Source organism: Rattus norvegicus, chromosome 1, assembly GCF_036323735.1.
Source record: "Rattus norvegicus strain BN/NHsdMcwi chromosome 1, GRCr8, whole genome shotgun sequence".
Taxonomy (NCBI): Eukaryota; Metazoa; Chordata; class Mammalia; order Rodentia; family Muridae; genus Rattus; species Rattus norvegicus.
Window position 1 is genome coordinate 264131198 of NC_086019.1, and position 13726 is coordinate 264144923.

General features: G+C 45.7%; 1 protein-coding gene across 4 annotated transcripts in view; it reads right to left on the reverse strand.

The window, feature by feature from the left end:
* The window catches only part of Gpam (glycerol-3-phosphate acyltransferase, mitochondrial), a 64514-nt gene that overhangs the window by 19599 nt on the left and 31189 nt on the right, over positions 1–13726 (reverse strand). For all 4 annotated transcript variants that reach the window (XM_063287765.1, XM_006231626.5, XM_006231625.5 and 1 more), the window contains 8 exon segments: positions 13357–13479; positions 11512–11585; positions 8825–8938; positions 6503–6649; positions 5178–5274; positions 4492–4628; positions 1319–1418; positions 827–1039 (listed from right to left, as the gene is read on the reverse strand). In XM_063287765.1, coding sequence (XP_063143835.1) covers positions 827–1039; positions 1319–1418; positions 4492–4628; positions 5178–5274; positions 6503–6649; positions 8825–8938; positions 11512–11585; positions 13357–13479 — 1005 coding nt within the window.

The following is a 13726-nucleotide window of genomic DNA, read 5'->3' on the forward strand; positions in this document are numbered from 1 at the left end:
TGGCCTGCCCCTGTCCCTTCTGTCCTTTCTTTCTCTCCTATCCAGAGGGGGTTAAAGGGATGACAAGGGAAGAGTGGGAAAAGGTGGAAAAAGAACCCACCAAGTAGCAAAAGATACACTCCAAGCTGTGCGAGTGATTTCCTCACACAGGAACGTCTCTCCACTGTGAAGTCTAAACTGCAGTAGCAATGTGGCCAAGCCTACAAACACCCGTGCTCACAAGGTGATCAGACCCCGAAGAACTAAACACATCATTATGATATAACGTCAAACATGGGAAAACCAATCTTCTTATGAGAAGTCAGACTCTCCTGAAGGGGGCTAAGAGGAGGGGAGCAGGTCAGATCTCTGGGTCCTGATAATATTGTCACTTCATCTGGGTGCTGGTCATGTAGGTGAGTTCATTTTGATCCAACCTGAGTGTTTATGACTGGTGCATCTTTGGTCAAAGTTCACTAAAACAATTCCTCCCATTTCTCAGAGCGGTTTGCCATTGCTTTGCTAACATGGCCCACACAGTCTGCAGGCTTCACGAAAATTCACTGGTAATCAACAGTGAGCCCACAACTCCGTGACAAGTGCCTCTCCACCTCTAGTCCCATGGTCAGAGCCAGCACTGACACGGGAACCCACCCACCCACACCAAGCCCAGGAGACACCACATGAGACTCTTTCACAAGAAGACAACCCACCATGCCCACCCAGGTGGGTTTCAGAGAGGCACCATGTTTAGCAAAGTGCCCTCATTAAATAATTAGCAAGACGGTGGCAATCAATACATAAAAGCCTGAAAGGCCAGGACGGCATGTTCAGGCTGGGTCCTTACCAACTGTTCACCATTGTAGTGACCTTCGATTATCCGATCATACGAGATGCCCACAGGGATGACCAGGATGTCAGGGATGGTGTTGGATGACAGAGTATCCACTACCACTGACAGGAGCCCGGCCCGGGCACAGGAGGTCTTGCCACTGCGGGAGCGGGTGCCTTCCAGGAAGATCTCCAGGAACTGCTGCTGTCGGAGGAGTTCAACTATATGCTGAGACACAAGAGAATCAGACATGAGCATAAGACTGAGCAACTCAGATGAGAACAGGACAACTAAACCCTCATACAAAGCACACACACGAATGGCAATTCTGACGCTCACCTAACGCTACCCCACATCCATTAGAGCCAGGGACCCCAGTAAAATGGCACTTGGGTGACCACACACGGTAATCACCCACATGTAGTAACCTCCCAAATCTGATGTCCCCGTCACTCCCCTATGACAGCTAAGGCCATGGTGTTGAGGACAACTAAAGGCCATACGCACCCCATGGAGCAACGCTCTGTACAGAATGTCTTTGCGTCCATCTGGAGTTTCGTCAAGCCTCCGTCTTATGAAAAAGCCCCCAAGCTTGTGAATCAAGGTACTGCAAATTCAAGAATGCACAAATTATTTATAAGAAAAAATGTAAAAAGACTCAAATGTCAAGATACTCCAAAGCACTGCCATCCAGACAGAAGCACACGTGTCACTTGAATGTTGGCAATGGAAACACAGGGGTTCCATTTCCATGTTGCTGACATGTTTCACCCACTCCTCAGCCTTCAAGCATCACTGAATCTTAACTTCTGAGCCAAAAAGAATCTGATGAGGTGATCCACAGAGGTAAGGACAGGGATTTGAGGGAGACTGAGTCACGGCCTTCTCTGTGTGTTCACTGGTGAATTCTCTAGACTCTAGGGGGCAGTTCCATCTGGTCACACAGATGCACCTCCCTGGCTAAACCAAATGGGTCACAAGCTGGGCAAGAGGTAGAGCACTATCTGTGCTGGCTGAGGACCCTGGTTCAATTCCCAGGACCCACACAGTGGTTCACAACCATCTGTAACTCTAGTCAGTACCAAGGAATCCACACCATCTTCTGAACTACTTGGGCACCAGGCACACAAGTTCTGCATAAACATATATGCAGGCAAAAAATTCATGCACATGAAACAAATACATCTTTATTTTTTTAAAGAAACATAAATGAGTCACAAAACTAAATGTCAGGAGCCTGAGAAAAGGGCTGACTGGTAGGGGTGGGGTGGGGCTAACCGAGATGAGAGGAAGATAAGACAGGGTCCGGGGAAGACAATAATCAGAATACACTAAATACATCTATGACACTGTCAAAAAACCAAAGTTAACCAATGACTGAGCATGGGGGTGCATGCCTTTAATCTCAGCACTCAAGAGGCAGAAACAGTAGGATTTCCAAGTCCAAACTGGTCTACACTACTGTTCCCAGAACAGCCAGAGCTACAGAGTGAAACCCCGTCTCAAGAAGGATCAAATATTCCTTGGGGAAAATATTCTCCAATAGCTGATGCTTACGAGAGGGTCCTGTGAGACCAGCAACTCTGACCACAGCAAGACAAGCTGCTCCAGTGCTGAGACCAGGCCTTTCTGCCCAAGGACGTGCACGTGCGTGTGCGTGTGCGTGTGCGTGTGCGTGTGCATCACATGGGCAGGTAGATGCATGTGAGGCCAGCACACAAGCACACATGTCATTAATCAAGGTCTACCTACATTTTGAGACTGGGTCTCCAACCGGCCTGGAGCTTGGCAAACAGGCTAGACTGGCTGCCAGAGAGCCCAAGGTGCCACCTGCCTCTGCAAACACCACAACACCCAGACTTTTTCTGCACAATTCTCGAGATAGAACTCAGGGCCCCAGGCCTGACAAGCAGATTGCCACTGGGGACATCTCCCAATCCAAGCTATCTGATGATTTTCTAATTTAGCGTCTTGGTTCCCTGGCGCTGGGAAAAGATGCTGTGGAGTGTGGCATGGGTAATCTAGCCCCTGTGAAAGCACATCTGTCTTGTGGGTTCCTGTCACTGTGTTTAAACGTCTATGCTCCCCATAACAGGATAAGCTATTTGACAGCAAGTGCTAAGTGTGTCTTGTCTACATTTACTTAAGTTTCATTAGGATAAATACCACTGACTACAGAAATGGTGGCTTCTCTTCTGCTAACTACTCAGGTCTGACTAGCTGCAGACACTGGGGACCTGGAGAACTCAGCGTGAAGGACCAGGAAGAGCGTCTCCTTTGGTGAGACTGAGGCCTAGACTGAATGCCATTGTGGGAAGCCCATACTGCCCAGTGACTGGCCGCTCCCTGCAGTTTCTCTCTGCATTCAAACTTTAACTCCTGTCAGGTCCCAGAGCTGACTGACCTCAGTGCTGTGTGCTGCTTGGAAGTTGAGAGTTCAGTTCCTCAGACAACCTCAACCCAGTCCTCATCAGCTCCTCCCCAGTGATCAGACACAGTAGATAGCAGATCCAGTCTCCCTACACCTTCTACTGAGTCCCAAATGGGGACGTGCACTGACTCTTAGGAGCTCAGTTTACTAATTCCTTCTCAGTCTCTGTCCCTGCTCTTCTCTCCAAGATCATGGCTACACTGACCTAAGTCCTCATCATTTGCCTGAGCCTTCATAACAGAATCAGAGTCAATCTCTTCAAGTGCAGAATGAGCAATCAACATCCAGGTCTGCCCATGTGTTCAGTCATCAACATCCGGGTCTGCCCATGTGGTCAGTCATCAACATCCGGGTCTGCCCACGTAGTCAGTGAGGAGCTTCCCACCCTTAGCATGGAGCTGCTTTTGACCTAGCCCTATCTGTGCAGCTGCACCTCCCTCCTCTGGCCTTCCCGTGGGCTTCCTCGTGCACACTCCAGCGTACCTACCTACCCTTCACTTTCCTACAACCATACCTTGTATCTCTGCCTTTCCCTTGTGAAAACCACAGCATCCTCTGGAAATGCCCTGTAAAAGTGCTCTATTGGATTCTCTGCATCATGAGGTCGAGATCACAGCAGGTCACCCTTGCCGACGTTAGCCACCATAGCGCCAAGCCATCCCCTCAGCGTTCTTTGACAGGTCTGGTCCACTGCCCTTTAATGGCCTTCCGCTGTCTGATACTGTCCGTCTAGCTTACCTGGCACACTCCACAAAGTAGCCGGTATCAAAAGCAAATGCAGAGATACCGTGACCGGCAATGCTTTGTGTTGTGTATTGTGCAAAGGTTACACAGTGAAACAGTGTGTTGTGCAAAGGTTACACAGTGAAACAGTGTATTGTGCAAAGGTTACACAGTGAAACATTACTTCTACAATAAAAAGGCTAATGTCATTTTTATAACAAGTATCAAAATATAACAACAAGTCCTACATTCAAAACAATTTGGTTTGGTTTGGTTTGGTTTGGTTTGGTTTGGTTTGGTTTGGTTTGGTTTGGTTTGGTTTGGTTTGGAGGTGTTTTTTTGTTTCAGGTTTTTACTTTGGAGGCAGAGACTCACCATCTGGAAACTTGCAGTATGAAGCACGATGGCCTAGAATCCACATAGACCCACCTGCCTCAGCCACCCAAAGCTGAGATTAAAAGTGTGCCCAAGATGTCTGACAAAACTGTCTCTTTACCACCTTTAGTTTGAACCAGGCCACTCTCACCTGAAGATGGGGATGTTGAGGTTGTTGCCCGAGGCGATGTATGGAGCTTTGATGTTGTGGCAGAAGAGGATGAAGGTGAGCAGCAGGTAGTCGATGTGGGATCTGTGCACCGGCAGAAACAAGAGCGGCAGATTCGTCTAGGGCAGAAGGGAGCCACAGTGTTAAGGCTCAGGAGTTAAGCTTCAGTCCTACTTTGTTTGGTTATGGTCAATGACTCACTCTCCCAAAGGCGCTCCATAATTCTTCAGTGCCTATGCAGTACACATAAGCTACACTGCCACAATACAGTGGGGCAAACACACAATGGTTCAGGTTAACCCGCACCTCTCCTGAGAGGAAGCCTTCATCACGGAAATGAGCAGAGGGCGCTAGAGTCAGGAGAGTTGATGTTTCCCCCTGTACCTGAGCCTCTATGTCCCTGTGTATATCCGAAACCCCTTTATGTGTATGTGTGCCGTGGTGTTCAGGATTGTTGCAAGGTAAATTAGGAATTCTACACATTTTTAATAGGCCCTGCTTGTTTTCACAAAGGTTGGGGGGAGTGGTTTCCAAATGGGTTCAAAGGGCCAACGGCAGAGGAGGGGTTCTGGACAAGGTCTAGCAGCACTCCACACACGCAGGACATGGCATTACAGGGCAGAGCATCGACATATGGGGAATTGGGCGACGGAGCACGGAAATCCTACCTCAGTTGCAGCTTTCACCATCTCAAGTTGACCCTTGTGAATCTGAATGTTCCAGAAGAAGCTGTTGAAGAGCTTTAGTAACACCCAGCCAGTCAGCCTGACAGAAAGAAAAACATAGGAGTCTGTATGTACGTAGACAAACGTGTATGCTATAAATCTGATGCCATTTACTTTTGCCTCTCTCGGCTTCTGGATCTACAGCCTAGAAGTACTTGTGAATTTAATTTTAAGTTGAAATTTGTAAAAGTACTTGTAAAAAGTATTGCAAACTGAAAAATACATGTGTGTGCCCTTAGCTATCTGCACTGAAGAGCAGGCGTACTCACTTAAAGCAGACCCCACTCACTCAGTCTCTGCGGGCTCTGGACTGTGAACACATTTTTCTCTAACAGCACTTAAGCACTTCAAAAGTGTGTGGCCAGGATAATTTAGGGACTAAAAGGACCCTTCTTTTTTTTTAATTTAATTTTTTATTAGATATATTTCTTTATTTACATTTCAAATGTTATTCCCTTTCCTGGTTTCTCGTCCATAAGTTCCCTTCCCCTACCTCTACCCCATATGGGTGTTCCCCCCATGGGTCTCCCTTACTGCCCCCCCAACATTCCCCTGCACTGAGGGTCCAACCTTGGTAGGACCAAGGACTTCCCCTTCCACTGGTGCCCCAACAAGGCTATTCTCTGCTACATATGCAGTTGGAGCCCTGGGTCAGTCCATGTATAGTCTTTGGGTAGTGGTTTAGTCCCTGGAAGCCCTGGTTGGTTGACATTGTTGTTCTTATGGGGTTGCAAGCCCCTTCAGCTCTTTCAATCCTTCCTCTAATTCCCCCCAAGGGGGTCCTGTTCTCAGTTCAGTGGTTGGTTGCTAGCATTCACCTCTGTATTGCACATGCTCTGGGTGTGTCTCTCAGGAGACATCTATATTCAGTCCCTTTCAGCATGCATTTTTTAGCTTCATTAATCTTCCTAGTTTTGATGGCGAGATATAGATATATATATAGATATATAGATATATAGATATATATATACCCTTCTAACACACACAACTCCTCTGTGTAAGACACAGATATGTGAGGCTTGACTCAGCCGTCTAAGGAGAACAGAGGACACACAAATTAGAGTAGCTGCCACCCATCAGCATGGGTGAAAGCAGCTGGAAGCCTTCGTGTGCTCGTTCACAAGGGGGCCAGTGATTTAACACTGAAACACATCAGTACCCTTTGTTCACATGCTTTCCTTGACTGAGGAAAGGAAGGTCCAACAGCTCCAATCTATTTGTAGGAAACAGGCTGACTGCTGCCTCAAGCTACCCTAGCCCTCTAATACCTGATCATCCCGGGGGAGACTGTAGCAACCATTTCCTGAAGGATCTTCCTGGCTTTCCTTTTCACTTTCTGGATGGCTTTGGACTGCTGCTGGGCAGATCCATCCGGGTTCAATTCTGCAGCCACTTCAGCAATTGCCTCTTGGACTCTGATTTGAAAGTAAAAGTCAGACAAGGAAACAGATTCTATGTAAGAGGACGTATTGATATTTTCCAAACTACAGCTATAAATGAGTATGATGAAAAAACAGAAAAAGATATTCATTGTCTTTAATATGCAGAAAATGCACGTTCTCTTTAATATGTAGTATAGCAGTGAGAGAAAACACAAGTTAGGATGATCAGCCAGGGTTGTCGATCAAAACTGATGCCAGAGATGGGCAAGACGGCTCAGTGGTCAAGAGTATGTCCTGTTCTTGCAGAAGACCCGAGTTTGATTCCCAGCACCTACATCAGGCAGCTCACAACAGTTCCAAGGGATTGGATAGTCCTATAGCCTCCTCCTACATAGGCACGTGCCCTACATCCATACATAAATAACAGTAATAACACCTTTAAAATGGTGGGTATCCTATCCCTAAGCCTAAGGCTCCCTTAGAAATCTGGACGGATCTAAGAATTTCCTCAGCTCACTGACTGCTGTAGAACTGAATGCCCCAGTCATGTTACACTTAACAAATCAAGGGAAAAGGAAGGCCACCCTGCGTACATATTCCACAGAGGATCACATACTCAAAGTATACGCACACTTCATGAAAACGGATTGTGTGATCTAGGATGTAACCCAGTATAATAAACACAGTAAAACAAACTGCCACCAAAGAGTCAAAGAAACACATAGCTTCTTCAGCAATCATAATCCACCATTTGTTTACACTGCTGCCTCACTAGACCTGTATGTAAAACTCTCTGAGAAGCACTGAAACAGATATACTATTTACTTTTCCTTTTCTCCTTCTGAGCAGTCATTTTACAAAGGCGGAGCTCACCACTGAGCAGTAAGAATGGCTACAGAAAAGGCTCGTCCACTGCCACAGGTTACAGTTTTAAGCATTTAGGGCATGGGCCTAGGATGCTTCTCTAGGTATCTAATGCAATATCTCTCTTGTCAACTATTCGATATCATTTAACATGTTTTCCTGAGTTCTTACGGTGCCCAACACTGTTGGGATTAGAGCCACAACTCCCCACAAAGCTACAAACATGAATTCCAAGTTTTCAGGCACCCCATTTCTGGCCTCTAACTCCTGCTACACCTTCGAGGTGGGCCACTCACAGGAGGCAGAGAAGAGAAACACTCACTCTCACGATACTGTGAGGCTCAGAAAACCACCCCTGACGTATGGAGCAAGGTGAACGTCTTTAAAAGTAGATGGAAGGCCTTGGAAACTGCCCTAGCCTTCCAAGTTCTCCATGATCTCTCTTGACCTAAGGCACTGGAAGGGGCTCTCTGGAATTCCCTTATCCAGCAGAAAACTTCTCCCTCAAGAGACAGATTAACTGGAATCCTGATAAGCAGGGAGGGAAGGCTGATACCCTGGGACTGAAAGTACAGGCAGCGTCAGCTGACTTCATCTAGTCTTCTGAGGGAAGCTTGCTGCTACTCGGGCAACCTAATCACTCTGTCCCCAGTGAGGTTCCACTGCTCATTTTCTCGCTCAGAGAGAACTCTGTCCTGGCTGTCCTCTCCCCTAGCTCACTCATAATCCCCAGACTGCACCTCGAAATCATCTAAAGCTCCTAGTTTCCTTTTCTCTGAGGCTATGCAGCTTCTTACCACCTCATTAGTTGCTTTTCTGGGGTTGGTGCATATTAACGAAGGTGTGAAGCCCCTTCCCTTGATAGTCTGCTGATGTCAGGCTCCCTCATAGTTTCTCGGAGAGCAAAATTCCAAAGATTCTAGCAATGGCTTTCTAAGGCAAGGACTTGGGTTTAAACTCAAACACCGTCAGACAAAATACTAACTACTTCTCTTTGGGCTATCAAAACAGAAAATGGGTTGCTTCCGATATTGGTGTTACAGAAAGTTAAATGGGGAACCCAAGCACACTCATACCCGTCTCTAACATTGGCTCATGACTGCTTCCACATTCTACAGGCCTGGTTATTACATGGTCCCCCCAAACCAGGACCGTCTACCTCAGCTGCAGTCTTTGTCCTGCCTTCCACTCTCCTGACTTTTGTGACTCAGTACTTAATGTTCAGAAATGCAAGCATTGCCCTACAGAGAGAAGCAGAGAAACCAACAGAAGAGGATTAACGCCACTCCCCTCCCATCGCCACACTGGCCTGTCCCCATGTTGTCACAAGTGGCCCAATCTCACCTGCTGCTATTCAGTACATTGTCAGTGATACTGGTGGCAAACATGCCCTTGTGGACATCGCGCTCTTGAACAAAAAGGATGTAAGAAAGCCGTCTTGCCAGCCATCCTCGGTGCCTGTAACACACACACAAAACTTCTCGGTCAGTGTTCCACACAGCCCACTACACAGTGCTCTCCTACCACAGAGAGTTTCAGGTCCTCTATTCCAGACAATGGCCCTAGAGGTCAGGATGCTATGCAGCTATTTTGATTCATCATGATTGCTTTCATACATTCTCAGGTAAAACTGAAACCTAGAAATTATTTATCATGCTTAAATTGTCTAATCTTGCTGAATAATAGCCCAAAAGAAAAGTCAGATTTCATCAATAGCACTGCAAAGACAAGTTAGCTGTGTGTGAGCAGGACAGGTAGAGGTGACCGCAGATGACATAAAGTAAACTTGGAGGTCTCCTCCCAACAGGAAAAGCAATTTTTGTATTAAAGCATTCTTCCAAGGCAAGCACTGAGGCTCAAAGTAAATTAAAAGCTAATCAGATCAAAGACATCTGGCTTCTAAATATCTACATTTTCCCACTGTCAACGCACAGCAGGTCTATCTAAGGAACGTTCATTCTCTTGTAGGTGATAATGACTCTGTGGTGATTAGCTGGGGTACAGAGACACACTTCAGAATCTGAAGCCATGAATCTCACTGTGTGGTGATGTGAAACCATGTATGATAACAGCACTCGGCGACACTGAGGGCAGATTGCAGATGTGAGGTTAATAATTCTGGCACTGTCTGTGACTAATTTGTTTCCATGTCTTCTGATTTCTCCTTTACTGTCTTCATCTGAAAGCTTAGCCCACTGTTACACTCACTGAACACTTCCAGATGGTTATTACAATACGAGCCCAAACGCTGTCTGAAACCCCTTTGCAACTGCTGAACCATGGAGGAGTGTGGAGGTGGGAGTGAGCAAGCGCCTGAGAGCGGAAGTCAGGAACAGCACGTGAGCAGGCGTGTGACTGGCCTGAGCATGTACACAGTGCCTGTGCTTATAAACACAGTTGGGCTTTGTCAATTAGCACACAGGCAGCCGGAAAGGCTACGTGTTTGAGTAACTAGTGTGAGCTGTTGACAGGTCAATATAGCCAATGCTTTTAAAAAACTGTTCTGAACGGGAATAACAGACAAACATTTTAGCTTCGTATATAAAATGTGTATTTACATGAAGAAGAAACTGTTTCTTTACCTAGAATCTGTCATGTCAACTAAAAAACAAAAAACAAAACCTGACTTCAAAGGGCAGCCTCTCCTGCTTTACGTCGACACAAAGGAGCCGCAGAGGAACTGGAGAACACAAAGAAGACGCGTGGTTCTATGACAAAAGCAAGCTGTGATCCAGATAAGCAGGCCTCATCTCTCAGACAAGGCCCTCTTCGTGTACTTAGGGGCAGTACCATGAAGGACTAAATCCAAGTACTGGCTTCCTGGATCACCTTTCACAGACCGTTCATGACCAAGAACACCTCTTATGCCATCAGTAAGAGGCTCTAAGAACTCTAAGAACCATAAGTCCTGCGGTATTTTGGCTGCTGTTTCTCTTGCTTCAGGAACACACAGCCTTCCAACTCTTCCTTATCCTCTAACTTTGGCTTTATGTAAAACAAAGGCCTCTTTCTCTCTGGTGCCTTCCCAATCCCTGTGTACTTGGAAGTTAGAACTCACTGTTTGAAATTATCTTCCGTAAGTAAATCGAAGAACATTTACTGTAGGGTGGGACCAGCAGGAGAGAGACGGGCAAAGGGAAAGAGAGAGGTGCATCTGAGCGTGGCACTGTGACATACACCATGAAAACATAGTGAAGCCTACCATTCTGTACAGTGGATGCCCAGTAACAATAGGGCGTCCATGCAGCACAGAGTACGTCCAGTACTCCACACTGTGGCTGGTTTTTTAGTCATTTACTTTATTTTTAAAGTCCCATGTTTGTGTGTGACTGCACACACATGCCAGTGAGTGTACACACATACACACAGGTGTATGTGCACATGGCAGACAGAGGACTCTCCTTGCATCATGGGTTCCAAGAACCACAATCAGGTCATCAGGCTAAGCCAATGGTTCTCAATCTTCCTAGTGCTGTGACCCTTTAATATTGCTCCTCATGGTGTGGAGACCACCCCCAGCCATTAGTTCATTGCTACTTCATAACTGTAATTTTGCTACTGTTGTGAATCATGATGTAAATTATCTAATATGCAGGATACCTGTTATGGGAACACTATTAACGGGTCCTTTGACTGCCAAAGGGGTCATGTTGAAAACCCCTGAGCTAAGTCACCTCACTGGCTGCCTTTATTATTTTTTGAAGTATGAAATAGTCACAACATATAAGACATTTAAACGTATATCTCTTGTCAAAGAAATATTTCCTACTTCTTAGCAAAAAGTTAATTATCTGCATATGTTAAAGAACACCACAGGTGGCATTTACACCACATGGGGATCCCTCACATAGAGCAGCTATTTCCCTGACAGCACTCAGGAGGCTGCCCTGCCTCTGACCTTTACATGAAAAGAGTATGAAAAGCTCACACTCTATCCACTCTGGAAACCACAGGTACATCTTAAAGAACACTAACGAGCATTACAGAGTTTTACTTCTATGACATATTAGAAACAAGAAATGTCCTTTTACCTTGTGTGAGTTTCATTGATATAAATAACATTCCGCAAACCCAGAGATGGGATACTGGGGTTGAAAAACCTTTCCTATAAAAACAAAATGAATGGAGACATGAATTCACAGCCGGAGTGATGGTCAAGAATCCCACTAATGTCTGTAGAAGACATTTAAAATCCAAACATAACAGTAGGGGCTACTGCTTCAAAACATGAATGAAGGAAATACATGTTTTATTGAATATTACTTTTTATGCTTCCAAGACAGTCACAAACTCAAGTTTAACTTTGAAGCCCTAAAACCAAAGGCAATGGTATCTCTTCCCTTCCCACACCATCCCTACAGAGCAGGGACCCACAATCAGCTTCTATCACGGTAAGTCAGAGCTTCCAATAGTCCCCAAATACAAATGATCATCCTAAATCCCACAGTTCCTCGTGGGCACCCAAGAATCACTATATCATTGAGTGGGTAGGAAAATCGAGGCTGCCAAAACTTGAGGAGTCAGTGTCAGAGTTTCCCACTCCCTACAATGACTGAGCACTTCATGCTGAAAAGTACAGCCACAAGGCACTCTCTTTACAGGTGATCTAGAGAACAGTCATCTCTTTATCAATGTGAGCAAGGGAGTAAAAACCCAAAAATAAATGCAGGAAAAAAATGTGCCAACAAGATATAAAAATCACTTAATCTCTACAGAAACTGGGGTTTCAAAGAACGAAGGCAAATAACAAGAAGTATAAAAATATTCATTAACAAATTGTTTTAAATGAGCCTGGAAGAACTTCAAGAAAAATGTAGGTCCATCCTTTACTGCTCCGACACAGAAAACAACAGCCTGCTACAATGTATCCATCCAACCCAGACTATAGCATCACATGGCCAATGACTCCCTGTGCAGCTCAGCTTACGATACACTGTAGCACTGCAGTTGCAACACTGTTTACTGCAGAACCAGAGCTAAGGTATTGTCTTGCGTTCAAAATTAGAATTAGGTGAGAGGACAGTCTAAAAAGAAAAGCCACATGACCTTCCATTTAAATCTTTGTTTCCACTACCCTCTAAATCTAAAATGGCCTCACTCCTGGGCTGGCAATTTTCATGTTCCTTCAGTTGTAACAAATTCTTGTATTAAGGCCCTCATAGTCTAAAGGGAGCATCTCTAACAAGCCATGCTTTAGCAGACCTGGACAATGGATGAGAACTGCCCAGGCTGACTAAAGCTTGTTAATGTTAACAAATAACCTTTATGCCAGCCTCAGAACTAAACCTTCTGCCACGCCAGCCTCCGGGGAAGACTTTACCCAGCACAGTTCGCCATTCACACAAGTTATAAACAACCTCTGGGAAAGACAGGTTTCTGAGTTCCAAGTACTTGGTCCATCTCAGGGGGGTGCTTAACATCGAACACAGCCCTTCAAAGCATAACTCTCACCTCAGAAGAGTAGGGAAGGAAATCCTGTTTGCTAACTCATCCTTCCCACAAATGCCATTAGAAGCTCACCTTTCACCCAGTCGGCTCTTCTCAAAGGATGCAGAGGGTGGAGTGGCATGCTTATTTCTCAACCAAAGAACAAAACCTAGGACACTCTTGGGAGCCAAGTCAAAGCCTAGCTGGTACCGAGCACTCCATCAACTCTATGAACTCAAACATCGACTCTCCCCTGACTCTACCCTAACTGTGGACCAATAATATTTAATAAACGAATAGCAATATGAATTAAGTCCATTTCTTTACCTGAAATGTTTGACTTATATACGGGGTCTCCATTCTGAAGGAGTGAAGTCCATTAAGACCCAAATCCACAAAATCGAAAACCCTGTGCAGCAGAAAAGCAAGGTGAGCAGGAGGGTCCTTACCCAGCTCTGAGGCGTGCATGAATAGCAACACCTTCCCACGAAGGGCCTCTTCCGGCTCATGAGGCTCTCCTTCCATTTCAGCGTTGCGGATCTGAAGAAGGTAGGTTTGAAGCCACAGTCAACCTAGCGGATACAAGGCAGAAAGCGTGTGTAAATGGCAAGCACTGCTTTGATCCTCTCGGTCTATTTCAAATAGAAGAGAAAATGGTGTCCCATTGTTGGCAGTGTAATTGCACATGCTGTGTGTGAAGAGAGTGTTTTTCATGTAAGGTATCGTGTTCCACCATCATCACTTGGGAAAAAAGGTTGGTACGGAAGAAAAAGTTGATTTCCTAAAATCATAGTTTGCAACAGCTGCTACATGTTCAAT